General features: G+C 50.1%; 1 protein-coding gene across 1 annotated transcript in view; it reads left to right on the plus strand.

The window, feature by feature from the left end:
* LOC131212299 (protein daughterless) overlaps positions 1-25778 on the plus strand; it is a 55594-nt gene that overhangs the window by 3285 nt on the left and 26531 nt on the right. Inside the window, exon 2 of the mRNA XM_058206106.1 lies at positions 23153-23199. Within this exon, the coding sequence (XP_058062089.1) occupies positions 23153-23199 (47 nt within the window). The remainder of the gene's footprint in view (positions 1-23152; positions 23200-25778) is intronic.

The following is a 25778-nucleotide window of genomic DNA, read 5'->3' on the forward strand; positions in this document are numbered from 1 at the left end:
TAATAAATTGAGAACTGCTTCGGACGGCACTCGCTTGCCCTGCTGCATTAGCAAACCAGCACCGTCCGTCGACCAATGTATTGGGAGAGAAGGTATCCACGTACTTGCTGCATAGTCTGGTCCGCGGCCCGGCGATTTTAGCTGTTCACATTTTATATTTATGGGACAATTATAAATGGTACTTGTCACACTGGCGCGGCGTACGCACCGCCCCGATCCTGCACTGATTTTGCGTGCGATCGGTTCTTGCTTGTTGCGGGCTGGATCGGGCCCGCCAGCCGATGTTGTTGATGTTTTTTAATGGAACTGATCCCATCCTTACCTCCCCCTGTGGGGTGTGGCGCATGTTGCCTCCATTATGCTCAACCCGTTAATCTTGTCACACGCCGCGCTGCGTACCGCGTTGAAGGGCTGTGGGACCACCTTTTTTGTTTTTCGGTTTGTTTCGAATCATTCGCCTAGCCGATGTGTGTGCTCTGGATTTTGTTGTTGCGTTGCGGTCCGTTATCTTGTTGTTTTATTGCTCATGTCGCCATTTTCTCGCGGACCGGTAATCGAATTACCGCGAAGGAAATGTGGACTTTTCACGCCCCAGGCCTCGGCCTATCTCGGGGGTGAGAAATAGAAACGTCAACCAGCGTCATCGAGCCTCGGCTCTCGGCAATTCGATCAGACCATGGACACGGCGGCGGCCCGAAGATAGTGTCCTTGTTGTTGTTGGTCGGTCTGTCGGTTGGGACCGATTAAAAATCCCTCCCCGGGCCCAAAAAGGCAGATTAATGTCTATCGCGCAGCAGTCTATCGATCGCCAGCCCCCTATGCTGCTGCCCCCCGTTGTTTTTCGGAGGCCAAACGCTAGTGGCCGGGAACGTGGAGAAGGCCACCAAAGATTACGCAGTCGGGTCTCTCCGGGGAACGGCCTGATAAACGTCACTGCTGCTGGTGGGAGAGAAGTGTCGCCCGGGCCGTGGCCGATTGTTGCTGCCGCGCTTTTTCGCATTCGCACAAGTCGGCAAGCGTTGATTTATGGTGCCAGTGGCAACTCGCCTTCCTCCCCGATCCAGGAGTCTACGCTGCCCATCCGGTGTGTGGTAGGCCTCGTAGGAACCCGTTCGTGTAATGAGTGGATTGTCAGTTCTTGGTTGGAAAATTCGCCCGTCACAAAGGCCCCAAGGATTGCTAGTGATTGGCTCACTGAACTCCACAAAGTCCAGGCCACCCCCCTGGACCCGTCATAATCGAGTTACAGTTTCGATAGCTGGAGCCGCCATTTTCCAAGTCGCAACGGTCGGCGTTTCCAAAAACCCTTGGCGCAGTCCATTTGTCTTGGCCCCGTATCATTTCTCATGATGTGGCTTAGTGGCCAGTGGGGGCCGGAGGCTGCAGGTCTGCAGGTCTGCAGTGGCCAGTGGGGGCCGGAGGCTGCAGGACAAAACAAACCGTGGAATGTTGTGTCACTAACTGTGTAAGTCTTGAGGGGCTCCCAGCTTAGAGTGTCAGTGTGGGGCCCATTTTCAATTTTGTCCATTTATTATCTCTCCCCAGGCCGTCGTCATCGGCGCGGGAGATAGCCACGGATTATTCGGCCAACACGGGAACATTAGCATTCTCCGCCGCTGCTGCTGCTCCGTGCAATATTTTCTTATCGACGGAACCGCTGGCGGGCGGCTCCACCGGTTGTTGTTGCAACTCGCCGGCCCAAGAACGGCTTCGTGGGGCTTCCACCTGGTGGAGCCGGTTGCTTATGTTTGCCATTCGGTCCTTCGGCTAGGGAACCGGAGGTCGAGAAACTGGAGTTATCTTACCAGCAATTCATCGATAAGCTTCGTAGTGGGCCGCGTAGTGCGGGTGTGCCTCGATTGCGCTTTTCGCTCACCACCCTTCGCGTGGGTTAGTAATCAGCGCCAGCGGCGGCCACAACTTCGATCGATTCGATTCGGAATCCCTCGGACCCGCAGCCCTCGATTTGCTTATGCTGGGCTGCGCCGCCGCTGCTGCTGCTGCTGCTGCAGTGGCTTTAGTAGTGACACACTCATTGTGCACTATCAATTATCACAAACAACGGCGCGGACGGTGGGGGGACGGGGCGGTGGCATGATATGGTGTAGGGCCCTATTATCAGCCTCTCACGAACGACCGATAGCCTTGTTCTTCCCGGGGCCCGGCGGATTATTGAGGGCTCCACCGAGCCGGCTACCGAGGGCTTCGGGCTGACACGGCGGCCAAAGCGGAAATTATCTTTCTGCCATTAGTCTCCTGCAACAGTCCCAATTGCGCTGCAATCGAAACGCGGAGAGAACGCGCTCGCCCCGTCGGAGTCACTCCTTCTGTAGTCAACTTCAAATTATCGCCATTATTATAATTATCTCCATATCGATTAAAAGCGATCGATGACAGGAGTAAGTAGATAGGCCCAGAATGCGTATGCCCAGAGTGCTTGGCACGCGAATTGGACCGAACAAATCGACCGATTAGTCGTGACACGGCGGCTAGGGAACTAATTTGCGTTTGATAATTCCTACTGCTGCACCCGAGTTACCAAGATGTGAATATGGCGCGAACTTTAGTCCGGTTTTTGTCTGGCCGAGCGCGCGAACCGAGAATGTGTCATCGTTGCTGCTTCGTCGTGGACGGTCCGGGAAGCGTCCGAGATGCTGAGAGATTTATGTGGGCCGCGGGCAAGCGCCATCCGTTCGCCTCCACAGTTTAGCTATGCTCCAAACAGTGAGTCATTTGATGTATGCAGTCGCCAGTTCGGCTTCATAGAGAGTAGTGTTTGTGACTCAGAGAAAAACAGATGCTGCTTCAATGTCTTCACAGGCCAGTGCTTTGCATTAGCGTAAATAGAAGAACAATCTTGAATGGAGTCTTAAAACCGTTCACTAACAGGGGTAATGGAACAATCGAAAAACACGGAACGCAATATTTACTTTTTGTGTCCGAAACCTCGATTCTCGAAGGACAACCGTGTGTACGTTGTTCATCAATCATGTCGTATGCATCGCATATTTGAGAAATTCGCCGGCAGCCGCATATATTTAGAACCCATCCACCGATGGCGCCCCAAGCTTAACCAGAACTTCGACCAAATTCGACCCAAATCCGAGCTGACAAATGCGACTAATACATTGATGCGTAATGTGAAAGGAGTAATGAATCCTAAGAAAATTATTTTTTTCTTAATTTGCCTTTCAAATACGTGGTCTGATCAAAAAGTTTCGTAACATTTGGATTTCCGCGGGCTACGTATATTCGATTTTCGATTCGAAAATTTGGAACCACCGATAAGCGCTGCTTTGGGTCATCATAGCTTCACCATAAGCCAAAGTCATCATTTCGAATGCGTCCGCGCTTTCAATTTCGTTGTTCACACAAGATCTGATAAAGATTCTTTGCCATCAATTTTTTTGAGTAGACAAAAATCGGTGATGAGTCAAATCTTATCCAAGCAAAACAGAATTATCTGCGCCGATTGTCGTGGATTTCGCATGACGATGCTGACGTTGGTCCCAATGAACGTTGAATTTTGAATCTGACCACGCGTCACGGACATTCTTTGGAAAATGTAGCATTTTTGCAAAACTATTGGTAGGATCGTCGATCGTCTTTTGTCGATAGTTAGTTGTTTTCGAAATCAGTTTTGGGTGGGTGTCACTTCGATCAACATATGTTGGGCCGCTCGCCGGAGAGCCCATGAGGAACGGCTGAGGTCGCCGAAGTACTTTGCGCGAAGTGCTGGGTGATCGCCATTTGCTAGATCGCCAACGCCGGTGAACGCGTGCTCGCGCTTCGCTCGGTGAATGTTTTTCTTTCGCCAGTTTCTGTATGTGTGGACCATTATCGTGTGGCCGAGCACACGCGAGTGGCGTAGGGGTATCGAGAAGTCCTGGACATGAAATGTGAGATAAACGACAAGATGCTGCCGCGACCGTCGGCCGTCGTTTTTCGCCGTAATTAAAGAAGCGCGCTTCTTTATGCGACCATTTCTTACCCCATCTCTTTCTCTCTTTATTACTACAGCCTTTTCTAACGCGCGGCGCACGCCGGCTTCGATCGTGAATCGATCGTTGTTGGCTAATGTTGTTTGTTGATGTTGGACTCCTCCATCGTGCCGCAGCCGCCGGTTCCTTGGTGGCGCTCCCCGAAAAAAGCGAAAGCCATCAAAATGGAGGCCACCGCGCGCGCGCGAGAGAAAGAGAGGGTGAGACGTGGTCCTACGTGGTGATCATCGGCGCGTGGTGGTGCTTGCGTTGCGTGTGCAGCGCGAACGATCGACATTATCGTAGATTCTCGTGCCGCGCCCCGCGATCGGATCGCCCCCTCGGTGCCGTTTTCACTTTCTTCGTCCGCGTGCCCTCGCGATCATCGCGACCAGGAATTAGCGCAACACACGCAACGCTCGTCAGAGGCCGTTCGGGGAACTTAATGACGTCGCGCAAACGTGTGGAGCTTGGACCGCGGAGCAGCTTCCGATCGCGCATTTAATTATTGATTCACTGGCTCACGTCGGCGTTCTGGTACGGGAGGACGGGGCGGACCCAGGCAAGGGCCCTTTCCGACGCATAAAAAGACCGTCGGCCGGTCGGCGTGGCACATATGGCCGGGGGTGGTGCTGTGATGTCTAGCGATCCTCGGCCAAGAAGAGATCATCTTTTTCGCCCGAGACACGCACACGCGCGCTCGGGACTGGGTTGAACGAATCTCTTCGATGTGTGGGAAAATGGTGGACAGGGACCGGCCGTCGGCCGTGCTGACGGAAGGGTGGGAAGAGATCAAAACATAAATAATGAAATTATTGCTCTTTCTTGGACTGTATTTTTGGAAATCATGCTCTTCCTTTGTGTACCCACGGGTGGGTCCGAGTTCGAGTCGCCCGGTCGGGCAGTCGATCCGTGCGTGCCGGGTGGGTGCCCCTTTCCTACCCACTCCCACTATGGGCCCTGCCCTGCCATGCTCTCCAATCCGATCCTCTCCCCGATCATACTAATGATCATCCACTTCTCGTGGGGTGCTTCAAGATGCTTTGTATGTTTTTATTTTCTTTTTCTCCACCGTTGCGTTGTTCGGTTTGCTCCGGATCGTGTCCGTGTGCCTGGGAGCAATACACGAGGAGAGGTCCTCTTCTGAAGTCATTGGGAGCATTATTTATCGCACACCGGATTCGTCGGCATCTCAACACTTTTTCGCGCCTCCACGGATGACCGCAACCGTGCGGAGTCAGTATCCCGTTGCTAATCCTCGAAAACTGGTGAATAATCCCCAGTTTTCCCCAAGTTCGGGTGACAGGTTTAACGGCGTTCTTCGCGCTCATACTCCGAATCCATCGGCCGAATGGTGGATGCCACCTTCGAGAGAGAGTGTGACCATCGGTGTCGTGAATTATTTACGATCGTTAACCGCGTCGTCGCGTTGGTGCGAAATTTTCCGTGTGTGGTTTGTGGTTGGGTTATTTATTGTTTTATGTCTCCATCAAAAACTCAGAAGAAACCGTTCGATTCCGTTTCGGTTTTGCATTTTATGATGGCCCCGCTTACTACTGTGGCCAAAAAACTAACGGAAAACCGTTTACGAAGGTTATCTTGATGTGTTTCCATCATGGATGCCTTCCAAACCGTCAACAAAGAATACCTGTTTAATGATCGGATTTTTTGAGAGACATAATTCTTGATTTTGTATCACAAGTTTGTGATCATATCAAAATCGTCGATCATTCAAAATCAAATTTCGACGCAAAGTCGACCCAGGAGAAGAGACCTCTCCTTGGACACTTTTGAAAGCCGGAATATCTGCCATAGGAGCTGAAATCAAGAATGTGTTGTAAGCTATTCCAAAGAAGTATTTTTCGGACCTGTTCAAAATTTCAAAAAAATGTAGACATAGATATATTGCCTAGAGTAGGGATTATTGTAATGGTGTTGACATAGATTTAGAAGAATAAGGAGAGATTTTTCAAGTAGTAGAAATCTCGAACGAACCACAAAAAAATGACTTCCACCTCAAAGGAACCGAACGGCAGAGGAGCAACAAAAAATGACAACTTTAACGGGCGCTGCGCTCATTTAAATCCCAACCGAGCGCGGGGTGTCGGGCGAGGTGTCCATAATTGGGGGACCACCGTCATAACTATGCTCACGCACACACACAGCTCACGCGCACATTTCACACGAGGCATCCGATCCGAACCGATCGGGGAGGAGACCATCACGAGAATTCTGATTTACATTGCTCCGTCTCCGATTTATGTGCTGTCCGGACACCCCTTTGCGGCGCAGCTTGACGCGCAGCCAAAGTGGGTTCTCCTTGGTCCCGCGGGAGAAATGTGTGAAAACCTGTGACTCCGGACCGCGGGATTAGCGGTGGTGGGTGGCGTGTGGCGCGGGAAGCAGCAGCAGCATATGGGAGAAAGGGTGGCAACCGAGCGCGGCCGAAGCTGATTTGGAATTACTATTTATGATTTTATTTCCTCCGAACGTTGGACTCTTTTTATGACGGGGCATAATTCTTCTGGGGCCGCAAGATGGATCGGAGTGAATCGTGGAGCGAGTGAGAGAGAGAGGCATGGAGCACGGAGCATCATAAACATCGAGAATGTTGATGAGAATCGGAGAGGAATGAACAAAAAATGAAGGAGGGTAAAATGAAAAGGAGGATCTGTGCTGCGCGAAAAATCGATCGCACAAACCGCGGGTCTCAGTGGTGGATTGAACCGACCGGTCAGAACCGGTAAACGGATCGCGAGCGGATGTCTCTGTGCGTCACCCTGGCGTGCGATGATCGCGTCGTGAGGATGACGACCAATGTTATGATTCCAACGCTGGCCGTGGATGCTGCGCCGCGCGCGTTACATCTTTTCCATAAACAACGGTGCTGGGTCCCGATGTTGGCCCCGGAAAATCGGCGCAGCATCTCAAACTCAACCGAATGAGAGAGAAAGAGAGAGGGAGAGCGTGTGCGGCGAAGGACTTGTGGCCGTTGGGGGAGAGAAGCACGCAACAAAACCGTTTGTTGATTTGCTGCGGATGCTGCTGCGTGGGAAGAAGAAAAGTGTTTGCGTGTTCGCGTGTTTGCATGTATGTGTGTGTGCTGCAGGACAACGAGAGGCCATAAGCTCTTGATGGTGTGCGTCGCCGCTCCTGCTCGTTTCCGCCCTCGGCCACGGCATGATGGGAATTACGGGAAAAATATGAGATTATACATCAACGCCACCGAAAGGCAAAGGGAAAGGCCAATTATTATTACGACCGCCTTGCTCGCTCGTCGTCTCGGCGATGGGAAAAGAAAAACGCCCCTCGCCCGGGCGTCGCTGACGCCACCGACCCTTTTCGGAGGGTGGATCACAAAAAAAAGGGGAAAGGTTTTCGGGAAACGCTCTCGGGACCATTTTCCTTCCCTCTAATCTCTTTCCTCTCGGGGGCCGCGATTTGGGCGATCATCATTTTTTGTGTCATCTCCGGGGGCCCCCTTTCTCGTCGTTATTCTTTCACCACTTAGCCGCCACTCAACTCTCTGCCCGGTTTTGGGGGACCCCTTTTTTTTTGCTTTCTTCCGACAAAAACAGAGTTCCGTCGATGCTGGCTATGGAAATGAGGGAAAACTCTCCGGGAGGAGAATGAAAAAATAATTCCGCTCACGGCGTGGGCAGCAACAAATTGACGGCCTTTCGACTTCATTTTCAAACCGAAGGCGAGAATCAACGGATCGTTGCGAAAGAGGGGTTCGCCGATCCGATTGACGATCATGCTCCGATCTCGCCGTTTGTTGTGAGCCTCTGGCGAGCCCGGAAAGTAGGTCGAGTCAGCGGGGGAGGAGGCGACGCGTGGAACATGATTCGCAATCGGCGAGCCATGCCGTCTCGTTGGAATCCTGCGGCGAAGCGGTAACGGAGCTGGGAAATACACGGTGTGGCGGCTTAGAGAGGCTTAGGACGCTCGGCCAGGGCTTGGCCGGCCGCGAAGTCGGGTTTTTCCTGCCCAAGGCGGTCAGCCCGACCCAGAGAGAGAGAGAGAGAGATGAGGTGCTTGCTGATGGCCTTGACGCGCGGCCTCAGAATCTCGTACCTGCAGTGTCCGGCGGCGCGCCAGAGAGCTTCGCCGGACTAATTGCCTGTTGGCCTGGCCGTCCGATCGACTTGCAATGGCCGACACCTACGAAAGACGCACACACCGCGTAGGTGGCGCTGGGTGGCGACGGAAAGGGTACTTTGGTGAAGGTCGAACCAACGCCTTCCCTCTTTTTCGTTATGCTGCGAATGACTGACGCGAGTGAGATGACGTGCGAGGCTCCGGAGCTACTGTGCCGGGGTGGGAATGGACATTCGGCCTTGCATTTCTGCCGCTCCCCCACTGTTTCCCTCAAGCCCCACGATCGACCGGAATGCAGGGCGCCAGCCTTCAAGAGCCTCGGCGGATATCGCGATGGTTGGTGCCAGAAGCAAACGAAACGCGGCTGCTGTTGCCGTTACTGGCGCAGCTTACGGACTGATCGAGATATAACTGCCGATAGGCCGATCGGTTTACGGTTTTGATTCAGGAGATTAAGTCTGCTTCCGGCGACTGGGCGCCCTGCCCACCTCGTGCCACCGTTAATTGAAGATTCTTGTACAACTATTATAAAATGGTATTATGAGCTAATAGGATCACAAGAGTGTTGAGCGTTTTGTTGCTCATTCGGTTGCTCTTTTGCTTTGGGGTAACATAAGAATTGGTAGCTTCCATTTGTTTTCGCTTTCCGAAAGTCTTTAATGCAGCATTAACCGATCATTTAAAAATCTCTTCGCTCTGCAAAGGTGTATTTATGTTTCAGTTGGCTTACTATTTTTCCTATTTTGAAAGTATTTTTAAATTTTTGTTTAAATGTTTTAAGTATTATTTTTATTATTTTATGATATTATGGCTATGTTTAGATATTTTTATTTATTTATTGGTTTATTACAAAAAATCAACGGGCAACATAGCCTATTTGACAATTGATAACTTGAAATAACTTAAAACTAGAACTAACACTAAACACAACTGCCGACAAGAGCGCCGAAGCTGGTAATCTGTATTTAAAGGGAAACATACACGAATACAACAATTTAACAGTTACGTGTATGAAACAGATACTACGAAGACATGAAGCCAAACATCACGACACTGATCAAGGCACATATTGAAGTCAAGAAATGACGAGAAATTGTTGAGCTTGGGTCATTATGTTCGGTGAAGGACGACCGCGCATCAATTCTGAGTTCCCGGTTGGGTCGACGTCAGGTTAATTGCAACTCAGCTCTCGGCAAATAGTTACATAGTTGTTATACAGTTGTCAGTTGTGGTTGATCTTTAAAGCTTAAGCTACGGCTGTGACCATTCTCAAATTAAAATGCTGTCAGTGTTTTAGATTATTGTTTGGCCTAGTATAAGACAGGAATGCAGAATTTGCTGTTAGTTTTGTTCGTTCGCAATCGTTACTTTAATCATTTGTGCGAGTTTTGGAACAGTGTCTTCGTCGAAAAGGGTAATACAAACTTTTTTTAATAAAATAAGTTATTGAACGTTTTCCATCTTCGAACGTGTTCCGAAGAGCATCGGACGCTGAGATGCGTGTGGCGAGTGAATATAACGGCTCACGGTCCACCATCGCCACATCGGGTTGCGATGGAGTCATCATCAACTGCTACTAATCAGCTTTCAATTCGACGACCCGTGCACACTGGACGCCGTTTGTCGAGACTCAGCATACATCGGTAGTAGTAGTGGTGGTGGTGAGGCCGCTGGTGCGCGAGTTGGCTGCATCATAATTAGTGTGCTTATGAATAATTTACTGACGTGTACTAATTTGTCTCCTCCCGGGCTGGGTACACTCGATGCTGCGGCTGCCGTTGGCATCGGGCACCGCGAGCACTACCGAAAATGGTAATTCATTTGTGGCTCTCCGGTGCGCTGACGATGCACATCGTGCGAACGTGTGCAATGTTGGGGTTCGGCATAGCCACCGGAGTGCATCCATAATTGCAATGCGAATCACTGAAACTATCAGTGTGTGAGAGAGAGAGAGGGCGGTACCGTCAAAACCCGTGGGTGGTGGGTGCTTATAAGTGACCATTCATTCGCTCCAAGTGCCGTTTGGATGAGTTTATGTTTTTGGCCAAAATTGCAAACGGTACGACGAGGTCCACCCAGCGTGGAGCGCACCAAAACATCTCGTGGCTGGTGCAAGGATGTTCCTCTTCGCGCTAGAGTCTTTGTCGAAGCCACACAGTCACTCAGTCAGTCAGTCAGTCATTCAGTCAGTTGGGCAAATTCCAACCCGTACCAGCAGGACGGGGACAGGGAGCAAATCACGAAGCGCGCACCGTGGCTCCTATGCCAACAGCTGCCATTCGCGGGCTCTGGGTGCATATGTGTGCGTTATCCTGCCGCCGAAAGGATATCCCGCAAGGGCAGTCTTTATTTATCCTTCGCCGGTGGTTGCCGCCAGGACGTGATGAGTTCAGCTGTCGGTCGGGGTCGTTTGCACGTTATGTCCTCCGGTGGCCAGTGATGGGAAGGACAGCCTCGAAAGGAACACAAACTCCACGTCGTTGCATGCGCAAGTGACGATAATCAATTTGCGGTCTCACGGAATCGTGTCCGCAAGCAGACCCCGCAGGCGGCTTGCTTGAGCTTTTGGGAACGAAACGGAAAGAATTTCAGTATAATTAGTGTGCGTTGTAGAATCATAATGAGCTCGTAAAGTCCAGAGCAGTAGTGTGCTCACGGAATAGCGTTGGGCATTCAGTGGGGACGTTATTGAATAATGAATAAATCGCTCAAATTTGACTACAGCGAAGTAAATTGGTGGACTAATTGAATTATAATTGAACGAGAAATTCTACTCCATAGCGCGCTGTATGATTACTATTGTTTGCTGTTTCTACTATATTATGTTGCTATCAAAATTCGTATGTACAGTAGCAAATAATTAAGGAAACTTGTGTTAACGAATATTGGAAGGGACAGACATAGTCAAACTTTGTTAAATGAAACCCGATAAAATTGAATTCAAATTTTTCACAAACCTGAAACTATTCATGACAAATGGTGATCATTTTGACATGGATATTTGTATCGTGGACCTCTTGAAACTAAATTCTCAAATTCAATTTTAATTTCATCCAAAGGTATCTGCACAATTTCACCAGTTACTTGTACATAAATCGTTCTGGTTAATTACTTTTCCTTTCGATTTCTAAGACTTTGCGACCCAATAACCTCGAATAACAACTTCGAAATTCGACAGCTTTTTGGCTCAAATAAATATCGCTGACCTTGCCACGATGTAATTGCTTCACTAATTTCAAGACCATATCTAATGTTTGTAGGTTTTGCAATATTTTGCTTTTATAACAATAGTTAGACCAGGCCAGTTTAACTCGAGCATATCGATCATCAAAAGAGATGAAGTCAATTTACTGTGGCTTAATTTTGTGCTGGGCTCATATTAATTGCCCTGCAGGATGCAATAAGAATGGCTTCGGTAATTGGGTAACATAAATTTAACTCAAAAACCAGTAAACTATTGGAGCAGGATAAAGAAAGTATCACGGAAGTGTTTAAGTGGCGGTCCATTTGCTAGCTTCCGGTGCGGAGGAACCAAATATTAATCGGCGAATAATCATCGGCTTGCGAGCGAAATTGAAGCTCCCCATTCGGTTGATTATTCGCTCATTGCTCCTTGTTCGCTCCACATCCTTCTCCTTTTGGGGGGGGAGGCACACTTTCTTTTCCGCCGGCCCCGAACGGCCCGATAATTGCAACCCCCGCCATTTCCACCCGTGTGTATCCTTTGACCGATCCGGGGTGGCTTTCTCTTCGAACGCGGACCGTCGTCCGGTTCCGGGGGGCACTTCCGTGTGGCCGAATGTAGGACAATGGCAGAGTTACCGTCTGCCAGCTAGGTGGTCCCGTGCTCTTGCGGCTGTGTACCGTTATCCTTGCGAATCCCGTTTCCCGGTGCCGCGAAAATGTTAAAATTTGCGCCACAAAAAAGCGAAAATAGCAATTTTTTTTCCTTCTTCTTCCTGTGGCCGGTGTCCGTTTGAATTTGTTTCGCAAAAGGATTCGTTCCCTGTTACTTGTAGAGCCGCGCACACACACCCTGCTGAAAGAAGGGACCTTTGGACACCTCAGACACATACACAAGCAAGGAGATTACCGTTGCATTGGTTCCGGTTCGTTGCACATCCGCGCGCCCGTTGCCGTCCCTTTCCACAGCATCCTCCCTCTGCCGCACACATACAGAGAGAGGGACACGACCCACCGACTGCGGCAGCACCACCACCACTCGCGCGTTAGGTGTCCTGTTTGGTGCGTTGCGCGTTTCCCGGTGGTGAACCTGTTCCGGGTCGAGCGTTCGAGGATATCCCCTCGCTATCGAGCTGCACCAGCCACCCCTGAAGCACGCACACACTCACCGAGAGAGGGTCCTTTTTTCGATCCCTTTTCGCTCGTGCATCGTGTTGCGGCTTGGTAGCGTTGTGTTGGTGTGCTCGCGTCCTCTCGAGTTGGTGGTGGTGGTGTGCCGGTTCCAAGGATGATGGCGGCCCATGGCGCGCGTTTTGTTGTGGGGTGTGTAGATGGCGGCGCTGGCGGTGGCGGCGGCGTATGGAAGTCTGGTTCTGACGATTCCATTTCTCTCGACTCCCTATTTTTTGTTGCCAGTTTGTGCAGGGCAGCGTATGATGTTTCGAACCCACCAGCGACCAACGCCTCGCCTCGCGTCCCGAAAAAGGATCCTTCTCTTTCTCTGTGACCGACTGGCGTTTCGGCCTCTGCGTGCGTACGAGCGCTCCTTCCGTTTCCGGATTTTGGGGTCCATCGGCCCATTTCCACCGCGTTTTTCGTTTCATTAATTTTTAACTTTCATTACGGCCCACGTACGGGGCTCCACATGCGCGCCCTTCCCGGTGGAGGACCTCTGCCGAAAAGCCTTCTGCTGCAGGAAGCTCGCGTTCCGGTTCCGTTTTCGCTGTCCGTTGCGTTTCATGAACAGAGTCTTTTTTGTAACGAAAATGATTCAGTTTTTGTTCGGAGTCCACCGGTGGTCGTGTTTAATTTAAATTTGATTTGAAATTATCAAAACCCCGCACCGGCTCACTCACTGGTGGCAAGGCTTGGCCCTCTGCCGGGCTGATATTTGACCGTCCGTTGGCCAAACATTGAGCGAGCCATGGCTTGAGCGCTGCTTGCCCAATGGACCTTTGCATGATGGCCACTAGTACGGTCCTTCCTTTTGAAAGACTCTTGGCTTGATGTCGTTTAAAATTCTATTACACTGCCCCGGAGGCGGTACGAGTCAACCTCTCTAGGCCCGTCGGATGCATTTTCGGATTAATTTTAATCCTTAAGTAGTTGCATTAAATTTCATTATAAAGTTCCATCAATTCTGAGGCCCATGTTTTTTTAAAATCGAAACGGAACGGAACCCGAATTCCGTTTGCTATAATGCGGTGTGTTTGGTCGGGAAATTAATGCGCTCCCCCCGGAAATCGGGAAGCGAAACGAAGCGCACCTACCGGAACCGGCAAACAAGATCACCCTCCGACGGGGCACACATCAATTCGGCTCTGGTGGCGTCTTGCTCATGACCATTACAACCGTCACGACACACCTAATTGACGGGCTTCGATCCGGTAGCACTCGGGACGGGGAATTTGTAACCCAAATTGTAGTGTGTCGTTCGTTTCTGTTTCTGTGATGTTTTATCTCGGCCAACACCAGCCAACGGAGGCGCAGCATATGTCGCGTATGGACTGTCGCGAAAAGTATTGTGTGTCCGGGGCCTCCTGATAACGGAGCCCGGGGGTGGCGCACCATTCCACCGGTTGATTATTGTAATTATCAAACCAATAATACGTACTCTTGGCGTCTAACTCACCACGACGCCGAGCGAAACACGTCACGATCGAATGGGGCCGCTTCGGCTTTTAATACCACCGACCGGCCCATCCCAACTATCTAACGATTGCAACAGATGGTACCCTAGAAAGGGGCCTAGAAAATCAATATTTATCAATATTTTAATGTTTAATAATGGGCAGGAATTTATCATTTTTTTGTGCCCCACTTTTCAAGGGGAATTCGTTGTGAGTTGCGTATGAAAATTTTCCAATTCTTAATTCCTAATGAAATACTGTTTTTTGAATTTCACGCTGTTCCTGTGTGTGGCTTAGTTTTTGCTATTCCAATCACGCCGATCGCAATGTTTATCACCTGTTCTTTTGCAAATTCGTCATCATAGACCTCGGTCGGATCGGCGAGATCCGATACAAAAGAAAGGATGATTTTGCGCTCGAAATGCACTTCACACCACAAACTGCTGCTGCTGCTGCCGTGGTGAGTTGCATAACCCCGATGGTAGTGATTGATGCACTGCTCGTGCCTCCTGCTGGTGCGCAAAATTATCATGCTCAACATGTGGGTTCGGCTTATGCTCTCCGATCGCGGCCGTGCATAGCGGCTCTTGGCTACGCGTGCGGCGAAAGGGAACCGAACCGAGATGGGCATACTTTTGGTGACCTGTTGCAGAAACGAACACCTTGCGACCCTGATGCCGGTGGCGGCGCACCATATGCTCTCTCGAACCCCGCTTCGTGCCCGCCCGCACCACCGTATCCTGATTTTTTCTTCATCTTCTGTTTAACACCGAAATTTGCTCCCTTCGAGCGAACGAGAAAGTGTGTGCTTTCTACTCAATCAAACCCTGTTTTGTGGGGTGTGCAGCCTTCGTCCGCTGCCTTTCGAAAATGATTAATTTTTAGTTCCTTAGATTCGCGGGCACGCAAAAATTCGCGATTTGAATTATCGCGATTTAAATGCAACACGTTGATGAGTGCCAGCGGGGACTGACCAATCGGCAGCGGCAACATAGTAATCGCAACCAGCGATCAAGATACACGGCGGCCGAGAGTTGGAAAACGAAACCGCGAAATATGCTGGTGGTAGATGTGATGGGGCCCACCATCGACCTCGACTGCACCGAGCGAATGCGTGATGCACATGCTTATTTGTGCCGGCGACAGATGTTGTGGTTTGGGTCCCGCTGAGAAAGTATGGTAAGATAGCGCGACGGACGAAGCGCTATGCTGCTGGCTTCGAGTACGGGATTTACATGACGCGCTCCACTTACTGTGTCGTGGTGGTGGTGGTGGTGCGGGGTTCGCGCCGTGTGAAGGTTTGCTCAAAAGTTAGCAACACTTTTTGGCCACTGGGACATCTAATCCCGAGCAACCGTGAACGATTGCCGGTGGTTCGTACAATTCTATGACCAAGCAATTGTGTCGAATGTTCATTATTTTGTTCTTAATATGACAGGGATATGATCTTAATTTTATGTAAAAGCTAAAATTATTCCTGTAGCTGTTTTAGTTATTTAACTCTTTATTTGATAATGACGCCCTTATAGATGGACAGCTCTAGATTAGACTATGCCAGAGCATGTTTACCGAATTTGAACTTAAACTATGTTTTGCGATTAACATAAAATTTAATTAAAATCAAAATGCCAATGCTGTAATTCAACTTCAAATTAGGTGACCGCCCGAACATAAAATAATCTTGTTTTTTTGTAAACTAAAACACATTTATTGGGCAACGTAGCTTGATTGACAACTTATAGAACCAACTTAGAACTAATAGCGCAACTAATTACTGCTGGCGAAACGAACGCAGAAGCTGGTACCCGGTATATAAAAAGAACACGAATAAAACAGTAACATGAATGAAACTGTTACTAAGAAAACAGGATAGCAAAAACATCACGACATCAAGATCAAGCGACATATTAATGTCATGAAGTGGTGAAAAATTATTATACGTACGAAAAGAGCTCATCGAACAAACATCCGGCAGGATCCTAAGGGTTAAATCGAGCATGGAATGTTGACGAGTCAATACGGAATGTTAAATTTGAAAATAGCTCGAGCCGCGATCGTCTACGATGTAGCCCAAGATCGTAGCCCAAGTAGAAGGCAAGTCGAGCGATCCTAGTCAACTTGTGCTGTAAGGCCTCAATGCGATCAATCTAACATTGATACAGCGGATGCCAGAACACAAGCAAGCATTAAATCAAGAACGTTTTACGCGGCAACCGACACTATTTATTTATTTATCTGGAATACAAAACTTTGATAAACTTGACCAGCCAAAATTAATGGAAGTGATTGAGTTGAGTTTTTGTTTTCGCAAGCCTCGAGATAGCCACATGACTGACAAAATGAATATTAATTCATTTAAAGAGACCTAAAGTTCCTTACAACAAACCCAAAAAAGCTATTAACGTTAGATTTTCATCGTTTACATGCATTAAGTGTAGAAATGGAACGTGTAAAGCTCAACGTAGATAAGCAACATAACTCAGTGCAGCTTCAGTCGATCCGTGGAACCTTCTCGATTAACCCATCATAGACCGCAGGGAGATCGAGCACACCACCCTCTCGACGAGGCTTCCGACGATGATCATGCGATTTTGCCTCCCCAACCTCTCTCTCTCTCCCATCTAATCCTAATGATCAGTCGGCGATTGTCGCCCGCTCCGTGGGCCCCCTGGCGGCGCTGCGTTCCCTTAATGAGGAATGTTCCAAATCCTAGTCTGTGAACGGTGCGAGCACTTGAACGCGCGGCACCCACTGGCCGATGTAATTTGTGTACCACCCTGTACCGCGACCACCGCGGCGGGATACTCTAGCATCGTGGGCCCGCCACAGAACACTTGAACCGCCGCCACCGCAAAGTGGTCTTTTCTCGAACCGCAGACTCCGCTGGCCCCTTCTCGGGCCTTTGAAACACGATCTGTTGCATGTTTCGTGGTGCTCCGGTGTGTGTTTGTGTGGCGATGTTGTGGGAGAATGCACTGCTGCCATCGACCAGCGGGCCGTCCACGGCAGGAGGAGATTAGGATAGGTCACGGAGCGGGCACGGCGGTGGTCGCGCGCTCCGTGTCGGTTGTCTGTCTTTGATGAGAGTGGAAACCGTGAGTGTGAATCGAACCAACGACCATCATCAGCGAGAGAAAGAGAGAGAGAGAGATAACGGAATCTGTGATGCGCACGCGTGTGTTCCTATTTCGGTGTGTTCCTACCTTACGTGCGAGTTGCGTGTTGAGGCGGCGCAAGTAATTAGACGGCCGAAAGAGCTCGGGGATGCGTGCCAGGAGACTTCCGAAAACCAATTCTGACAGCGCAGCAGCAGCAGCATCCCTCCCTGTGACACGACCGATCCGATTCTCTGCTTCTTCCTCTTGTGCACATCCGGTCCGCTGACGATCGATCGGTGTCGCTCTAGTGCACCGCCAGCATAATCCGTCTGCGCATGATGACGGAGCTCTTTCGTGCGCGTCTGTAGAAGTTGGTGGAAGTTGCCGGGAATTATGCCGGTGGCACAGAGGAGGTCCTCCGACGGAGCCCATTAATGCGGGCTCGTCGGTGATGCTCCGGACTCCGGATGAGACGAGCCTAATGTTGACGTTTGACAGGTGCAGCTCAGGAAGCGGCTCTAGAGCAAGAGGGTTAAACGGTTCGTTTAGGATTTGAGTACGCGAGAAGTTTGGAGCAGCTGTCCAACATTTAATCGATGGGCAAAGTATGCAAAGTTTCCAGTAAGCGATCGGATGAATTCGTCGGTTACTTCAAGCCAGATCGCTTGCCACGATTGAAGGCTTCTGATTCGACGATACAAAAACATGACCATATCAATCTCAACCCGGTCCCGCGTTAACAAGCCATTCTTTCCACGACACATTTTTTCGACCCAAAAGAAAAAAGGGTGTCTGCAGACGGCTGGAAAATATCGTAAACTTCCACGGCAGTGGGAGCGGGATCAGGATGTGCGGGTGGTATACGGGTTTTGTTTATCCTGTGACAACAACCCAACTTTGCAACCCGCCGCGGCGCCGCACCGGACCGAGAGTTCCACGAATTTTTCGGTGCTCGAGGTGCGTGTTGATTCGCAACATATGTGTGTGCGGTTAGCTGACTGGCCTCGTGTATGTGTATGGTCGAATTCCTGTTCCAAACGGGGGTGGGCTTCTCGCTGTAGGGGCCGTATTTTTTTTAGTGAGGGACTAAGTCCGTAATCCGATTCGCGCCGCGTCGTCAGGATATCAGTCGGTTTGGTTTTCTTTTTGGGTCGAGGTGGAACACCTTTGGGCTAGTAGATTCGTGAGGTTCGAATGGTGTGCTTGTCACAGAAAAGGGCCCAAGGGGAACTTAAAGTCCTGGCGACTCTTGAACGCCATCATTTACTAAATAATTCATCCCAAATCATAATCATAATTCATAATCAAATAATTGAAAGTGGGCTCTGTCGTTCGGTGTTCGGTAGAATTCTTTTGCAAAATTATTTCTCCATTAAGATCTGATAAGATTTTAGTTTACGTTAACTATTTCAATGGAATAAAAAAAAACAATTGATTATCCTCCTCCGTGTGTAATTGTGTGTAATTGATTAACCTCCGTGTGTAATTGTAGAGGTAACTTAAAGCGATTTATAAGTCCGTCGCAATGGATTGCAACGGAACAAACTATAGCTTAAATTTATCTCAAAAAATCCATCGATCGATTTCCGTAGATATCTAACAACGTTGTTGAAAAATCAGATAAACAAAATTTGGACCGTTACTATTGGGAAAACACGACTGATTGCCGCCATTGCCTAGAAACAAATTTGCGCAACTTAACATTCAATCATGAATCACCAATGCCCTGGCGAACAAATTCCAGGAACAGTTTTGTACAACTTTTTACATTGTTGATGGCTTAATAACAACTATACTGAACTTATGGCAAGTTGGTGTTATTAAAGATTTATTCGTAACGGCATCAGCACTCAGCTTGAACGCTTTTTCCTGTTGGAATTAAGGAAATAAAAATAAATAAGTAAATACCGAAACGAAATAAAATCAATAGTGACGGAAACCATGCGTACGTTTCTTAGGCAGTTTTACACATTTTAAAAGAATAACAGAAGTATGTTATTGTTCCTTACGCCATTTTCGGCCATGTCCCGAGCATCGCGCAAAAATATTCGAATGAGTTTCATCTGTAGAAGCAGAATTCGTTTAGTTATTTTGTTATAACCGTCCTTTGATCTATTTGTTTCTCGTCCTTTTGATGGCAACCGACGTAGCATTGGTCAACAATTAGAAACGCAAGGAACAACGTGATGTGATGTGGAACACTATTATTTTGGCACAGACACGAACACGTCAATGTGTGCCGTCCGTGGACGTGGACCCCAGATAAAAAGGCATCCATATCATGGCGCTCGGCGGACTCAACATCAAGCGGCCCAAACATACACAGAGAGTGAGAGTGAGGGGCCCCGGAATTAGGGGTGGCGGTCGGTTGGTGCAACAGTTTATGTTTATATTCCGCTCCCGGGTCCGCGCCCGTCCGCGTCGGGCACGCGTCGCCAGCTGCTGCTCCACCGCGCCACGGGGAGTAGGAGTTTATCAATATTTGTTTTGAATGTTTTGAAGTCGGTTGCCGTTTCCTGACCTCGGCGGCCGCCTCCGCTCGGCAGAAGGTGGCCGCCGGAAAGACACCAGGGGAGTGATTGAGAGATAGAGAGATTGACAAGCAAACATACCGCGACCGACGACGACCGGGCCCGCCCGCCATAGGGATATAGCTTCATCGTCTACCAGTTTCGCCAGCGGCCTATTTGTCCCTCTGTCTGTGTCTGTATGTGTGTGTATGTAGGGCGAGTAGTGGGTGTACGGAATGTTCCCCGAATTCCCTCACATGCTGCTCTGCTACTGACAGCCAGCGAACCCCGCGGGGACTACAGTCGCTCTCGGGGTCCGTTTTCCTCCAAGCGACGGTTCCATAAAACGCCTGGGGGTACCTCGCGACCGACCCACTTTCGGGGGTGGTGAGGGTGCTCTGTTTTTTAATCGCTGTCTTCAGCCATCCTCCCGCACCGAAACGGCCAACGTGCAGAAAGAGAGAGAGAGAGAGGTTTTACACAACATTGCGGTCGAGCCGTGTTGAGGCCGACTATGCTGTCGTCAACGTTACGGGGAACGGTTTTTTTTATGCTCTCCCCAACCGAAGGAGCAACCGGTGGTCGAGGCTGATTGTGGTCCAGGCCCAGGACAACGCACAGCCAGGCGGCTTGTGGGCGATCCTTTCGCAGTGAGGATCGGAGGACTTAGCAAGAGATGTGACCATTCGGTATGATTTTTTTTTTCATTTCACCGCATCGAGAGTTATGAGCACGGAGAATCCTTGTTGGATCCTTAGATATTATTTGCTGTACGAGGGCGGTCTGATATGTATCCGACATCAACATGAAGGGGGTAGCGTTAGCAAGTGAAAGTTGGTGAATCTTTCGACAGTTACTCACCAACATTATTGGGGACTCTGTTTATGGGGACTTCGTACCATCACTTACCACTATAAAATTTTGAGCAAATGAATTTAAACGTATCCTTAAGAGCTGGCGGGACGTCCGAATACTGCAATTACTGAAGAAACTGTTGGAGATAACAGAAGTAATGAACATGTAGAAAAGTTTGATTGCAACATTTAAAATCAACACTTAGACATGAGAAGACTGTCCGTGCGAAAATCTGGAAAAAATCTCGCAATAATCCGCGAATTAAGGTTTGAACTGCTTACCTATTTGCCTTATTTACCAAATCTGTCCAACAGTGACTTGTGTTTTGTCCTCGCATCTGAAAATTGCGCTCGGAGAACAGGGAGCATCACCGTCTATGTTGGTGACAATATGGGAATTCCTTAAATCTTTGTTCCTTCGGAAACATTTCAGACCACCATCGTATTGTTCGAAGGGCTGACCAAAGAAACTTAACACGGATTAATCTACAAGGACATAATTGTTTCCGTATCTTCATCAGATTAAAATGAGTGTTTTAATTCATTTTTCGCCTGTTCGGCGACTGTAAATAAATCATTAAGACCATGAATAATGACAGCAGCGCAGTGCATCCGTCTTCGTGACGGCATACCCCGAAGAAGAAGCAAACAAAATTATAGAGTTCCAGTAACGTACCCGTGGCCACATATTATACTCTGTTGCTCTGGGGCCGCTTTATCAGACAGGACCATCTGCCTATCAGCGGGGTGAACCCTAATTTGTCGCCAATTTCGCTGCCGTGCGCGGTGAACGAAATCAAACCGTCACATTCTCCCAAATTCCTCGCGGGGTTAATAAACTGTGTGTCGCAAAAGACGTGTATCCGATTCCACCTGTGTGCACGCGCGGAAACCCGTTTCGCGAAAAGGGTTTTGGTCCCGAAAAAAATAATTTCCATGATTCGACGGATTCGACTCCACGCGGTTTCTTAATCACGGGTCCTGCTGCGCCGCGCGGTACCGTTGCATTAGTTTTGCTCCCCAGGCTCCCCAATACCGTGTAAGTGGCGCGGCAGTACTCTCGGGGCCGACTACTGTGGCCCCTTGCCCGGGGTTCGATGGCAGCAGCCGGCAACCGAGAATCAACAACCCTTGCGCCGTGCTCCCCAAAGGTGAAGTCGAGCTCCCTTTTTGCTGGGGGACGACCACTGAACGTTTCCGTCAAAGGATCTGCCCGTGGTTCGCGGAAGGCCCCCTCTGGCCGGATGACAGTGTATGTGTGCGTAAAACGGCGCGCGACACACGCGCCCTGATCATTCCTGCGTTGCGCCACACCAAAAAGTTGACGCAATCCCGCAGTGCTGATGCCAATTCCGTTTTTGCGCGCGCGCGCGAGCGTCCCGTCCTTCCTTCGGCCCCTGGACCCCACGACGAGCCACCACGAAGCGAGTCGAAAAACGGGGGCCCAAAATAGAAACGAAACTCTCTTCTGGCACACAGGGGTACAGGTGATACGATGCAATTATTAACATATTTATGGTTTCTCGCCGCACCACACCGGCCGGCGACGGTGAAGGCGGCGATGGGCAGAAAAGGATGCGGGTCCCGGCAGGCCGGCGGCCCGCCAAAGAAGAAGGGGCGGCCATCGGACAATCAACTTTTTCTCCTTCTGCCCACAGCAAAGGAGGAAAAGAGTTTAATGTCTGAAAGTCGAGGACAAAGTGCCGCTGCCGCTTCATTCTGCCTGGTGCGGGTCGCCCCGTTTAGGGGGGGTCGGTGGCGGCGGTGGCTACGCACGCTCCATACAGGTCCGGGTCAGTGTGAGAATGTGTGCGAGGCCAGATGTTTCGGTTTTATTACCTTTTTTTTACCTTCTCCCCCCTGTCTTTCGAATTGGGGAGAAAACGGCCACTTCGAAGGATCTCTCTGTCCCGGCCCGGGCAGCAGCAGCTGGGACGGATCTGATTGAGGCAGCACGAAGAGGAGGGAATCTGATTTTGGTTTTCTGACTCTCTATCTGTCTCCCTCTCGCTCTCGACCGATCTTCGTCAATTTCGGTGTACCTTTTTTTTCTCGGGAAGCCCGCATTTTGAAGATCGTCAACAGACGCGACAGACGCATAATTTTGTCCACCGAGAGCACCCCCCTCCTGGTTCTGCTTCGTCCACCCGGTCGGTTGTTATCATCGTTTTTGGCTCCATTTCGCGGGCATCATTATCGTCGGGCGCGCGCGCGCGCTCGTCGCGAGGTTCGTCGCCGGTCGCCGGCCGCAAGTCTTTCGTTTTTTGGGAGCGTGCCTGCCTCGTTCGTTCGAGGCTCTTCCGGTCCGCAGCCGGTCGGTGGTGGTGGAGGTATTGCCGCCGGCGAGTATGGGGTCCTTTTTGGTCGCGTGCACGCGACTACTTGGGCCGCGAGTGATCGGCGCACGTCCGAGGCCATTCACATTTATTTTATGCGCCGTATGCCGCCGCCACCACCAAGGATTCGCTCGCAGCGGAAGGACACGCGGATGTCGGTGCAAGGGGGGGCATATGTTTATTTTGCTTCTGGAGCTTTTCCTTCTTCGCTTCTCGCTGCTGATTAATTTACCGAAAGACGGCGGACGCGCGCGCGCGCGCCCGCGAAAGGTGTTTCTGCGCCCCGGGCCCCGGGAACACACGAAATTGACCAGCAACGAAAAAAAAAGAGAACAGAAACGGGAGAAGAAGAAGAAGATCCCGAGAAAACCCTATCTTTCTTTGCCAATCACTCACACAAACAAGCAGAGCTTCATCGAACTGAAATCTTTTTTCGTTTTCTTTCTCGTTTCTGTTGCAGAAAAAGCGGGCTACCAGTCACCATATGGCGGCATGGACAATGGCGTGGTAAGTGCCGGGTTCGCGAAGGATGCGGATGTACTGATTATATGCAAACACACATAAGCGACGGACGGGACCAAAAGCAGCAGCAGCATCGGCGATCTGGAGCGCGTTTCAGGTGCAATCTTACTTTGTAGGTTAAGCAGAAAGGAGAACGCCGGCACGAGGGGCCAGTATGGGGACCGGTACGATTGGTGCATTGCTGCCCATCGCCGCCTGTCTCTCCTGTGTTGGTCCCCTTTTTTACAAATTCATGCGGCAGCAGGTGATGCGTGGCTCTAGTTTGCGCCGTGGCAGGAGCAAGGATCTCGTCCAGCCTCAGCGAGAAGGAAAGAGAAAGCGAGCGAGGGCCGGCATTTGGTTGTCTCTTTTGGGTCTAAGATTTTCGGGCCCCGGCTTTCGGGCCGTTTTTTGGGGCTGCTCCACACACGGTTCTGTAAACCGAGTAGAGGTTACTGCAGGACAATGAACCGCTGGCGAGGTTTGATGACCATAAGGTGTAGTTAGTCTCTGATTCCTCTGCATCTCCATCGGCGGGGGGTTGCTCCGCTTTTATGCGTCTTTCACTTTGCTACATAGTTTTTTTTGTAGCCTCGGTGATCGCGTCCTTTTCGTGAGTTCGTGATTTTGAGTTCCCCATATGTTCATATGGGATATTTTAATCACCGCATTTGCTATGGTTTTTATTCGTCTTTTCTGCTGGGTTCCAGTGAACTCTCTCTGTTGGAAAGTTTCCCCGCATCGCACCTGTCCTTCGGCTAGCGCCCAAGTCGCTTGCGGGCCGAGAATTAATTGCGGGACAAAGCCGAGGGTACCGTGCTGTGCCACGAGCCACCACACACTTGGCACTTCGGAACGGTGTGGCCTTAGCCGTGTTCTGCTTGAAATCTCCCGGGACGGGACTCTCTGTGTTCAGCCAACATAAAGAGTGTCCCTTGTGTTTCTCGGCGCACGGCGCAAAATCAAACAAGAGAAGCAAAGTCCAAAGGACGACGATCACCGGCAGAGGCCGCATGCATAGGCACGCTTCGAATCGCCTTTTTCTTTTCGCAGCACAAAAAGGTGCAGCAACCACACGGCGATGTCTGGAGGCTGCGAGAGGCAGTCAGACGGAGCCGAAGGCATACAAAAAATGGGTCCGATGCATTAGACGAGTCGTGAAAAGGGATTTTCGGTTTTTTGCTCCGTCCTCAAAATAAATTATGACGAAGAAAATCAGGGATGGATGCCCTTCGGATGGACGGTTGCGAAGGTTTGGACGAGATGTGATGGACAAAAATACACGGCACATGAGATGCAGCGGTAATTTATGCTTCCTCAGCGGGCCAAGGGACACCATTGTGTTCGGAGTGTGTAGAAGGTTAAGAACTGAGCCTTTGTCAATTAAGAACAAGGCACATGCGATGTAAAACCTATGCTGCTTGCTCCGTTGCTCCATGCGGCTTCTCTAGCGTAAGTTGGCAATGAAAAAAATCCATTCAATTTGATGCTATTTGAAATGTAATCCAAAAAACCCGCTCCAAACGAGACGTCGGCACTGAGTCTGTGTGTTCGAAAAGTGGGCCACGCTCCAGAAAAGAGCGCGTAATGGACGTGTTCCGAAATGATGGGTGTCGCACGCCACGTACGCCGACGAAAAGTTTCGTTTTAATGGCCACAAATTTGCCGTTCGACCGGCCAAGTCGGGAGTGAGTTAATCAACGTTAACGGCGGCCAGGAAGCCGGCCTGACGAGCTCTCGAATTAATTTCATTTCACCAATGATTGGTGGTAGCCTTTAGTGCGAGAAAAAGACAGACAGAGACACAGTGGTGGGATTACGTTCGAGCTGCGAGAAACGGTTAACTTCTTAACTTTGATCGAATCCTTGCCCCGTAGCTTACGGCACGGAAGTTTGACTTTACCACCTCGGACGACCATCTCGTTTGCAACGAGACAGAGAGAGAGAGCGAGAGAGAGAGAGAGAGAGAAGAGACAAAAATGATTTGACACTATTTCCGTACCTTTTTTTTCAAGCAACATTTGCCAGGACTCTGGACAAGAAATAATTATAACCTCAAGAAGGGCCCAACGAGCGGAACACGAGAAACCGGCGAAGGCGAAGAAAACCTTACTCCGGCGCATCATCGCCGCGGAAGAGACTATGGAACTTGATTGTGGAGGAAGATTCGTCGGTCCTCCCTGGCCCCGCGCCGGCGCCCCGCTTACCACCGAACGAACGGCACGATGCCAGCTGTCGCCGGAGCCGCGCTCCTGACACCATTCTGCGCACATAGACGCCCGCCGTCTGCCTGCCGTCTCGTGTCCTTTCCGTCGTCGTCGTCGTCGTCGTTTCTCGGCCGGTTTCTCTTGGGTTGGCTCTTCGTAGCCGCCGCTCGTTTTACTGCGCCCGGCGGGGCCCATCCATCCTGCCGGCCAGCAGAGCCATCCTTCAGCTCATCCCGTTTGTGGAGCGCACCTCTCGCTCTCTCTCTCTCTCTCTCTCCCTGACTGTGTGCATCCTTCTCGTGGGTCCTTTTTGGCCCGTGGAAGTTTGCCCTTTTTTGGGCCTTTTCTCCTCTCGCCCGCAGAGCCTGTGTGTGCGAT

This window comes from Anopheles bellator, chromosome 2 (genome assembly GCF_943735745.2).
Source record: "Anopheles bellator chromosome 2, idAnoBellAS_SP24_06.2, whole genome shotgun sequence".
NCBI lineage: Eukaryota > Metazoa > Arthropoda > Insecta > Diptera > Culicidae > Anopheles > Anopheles bellator.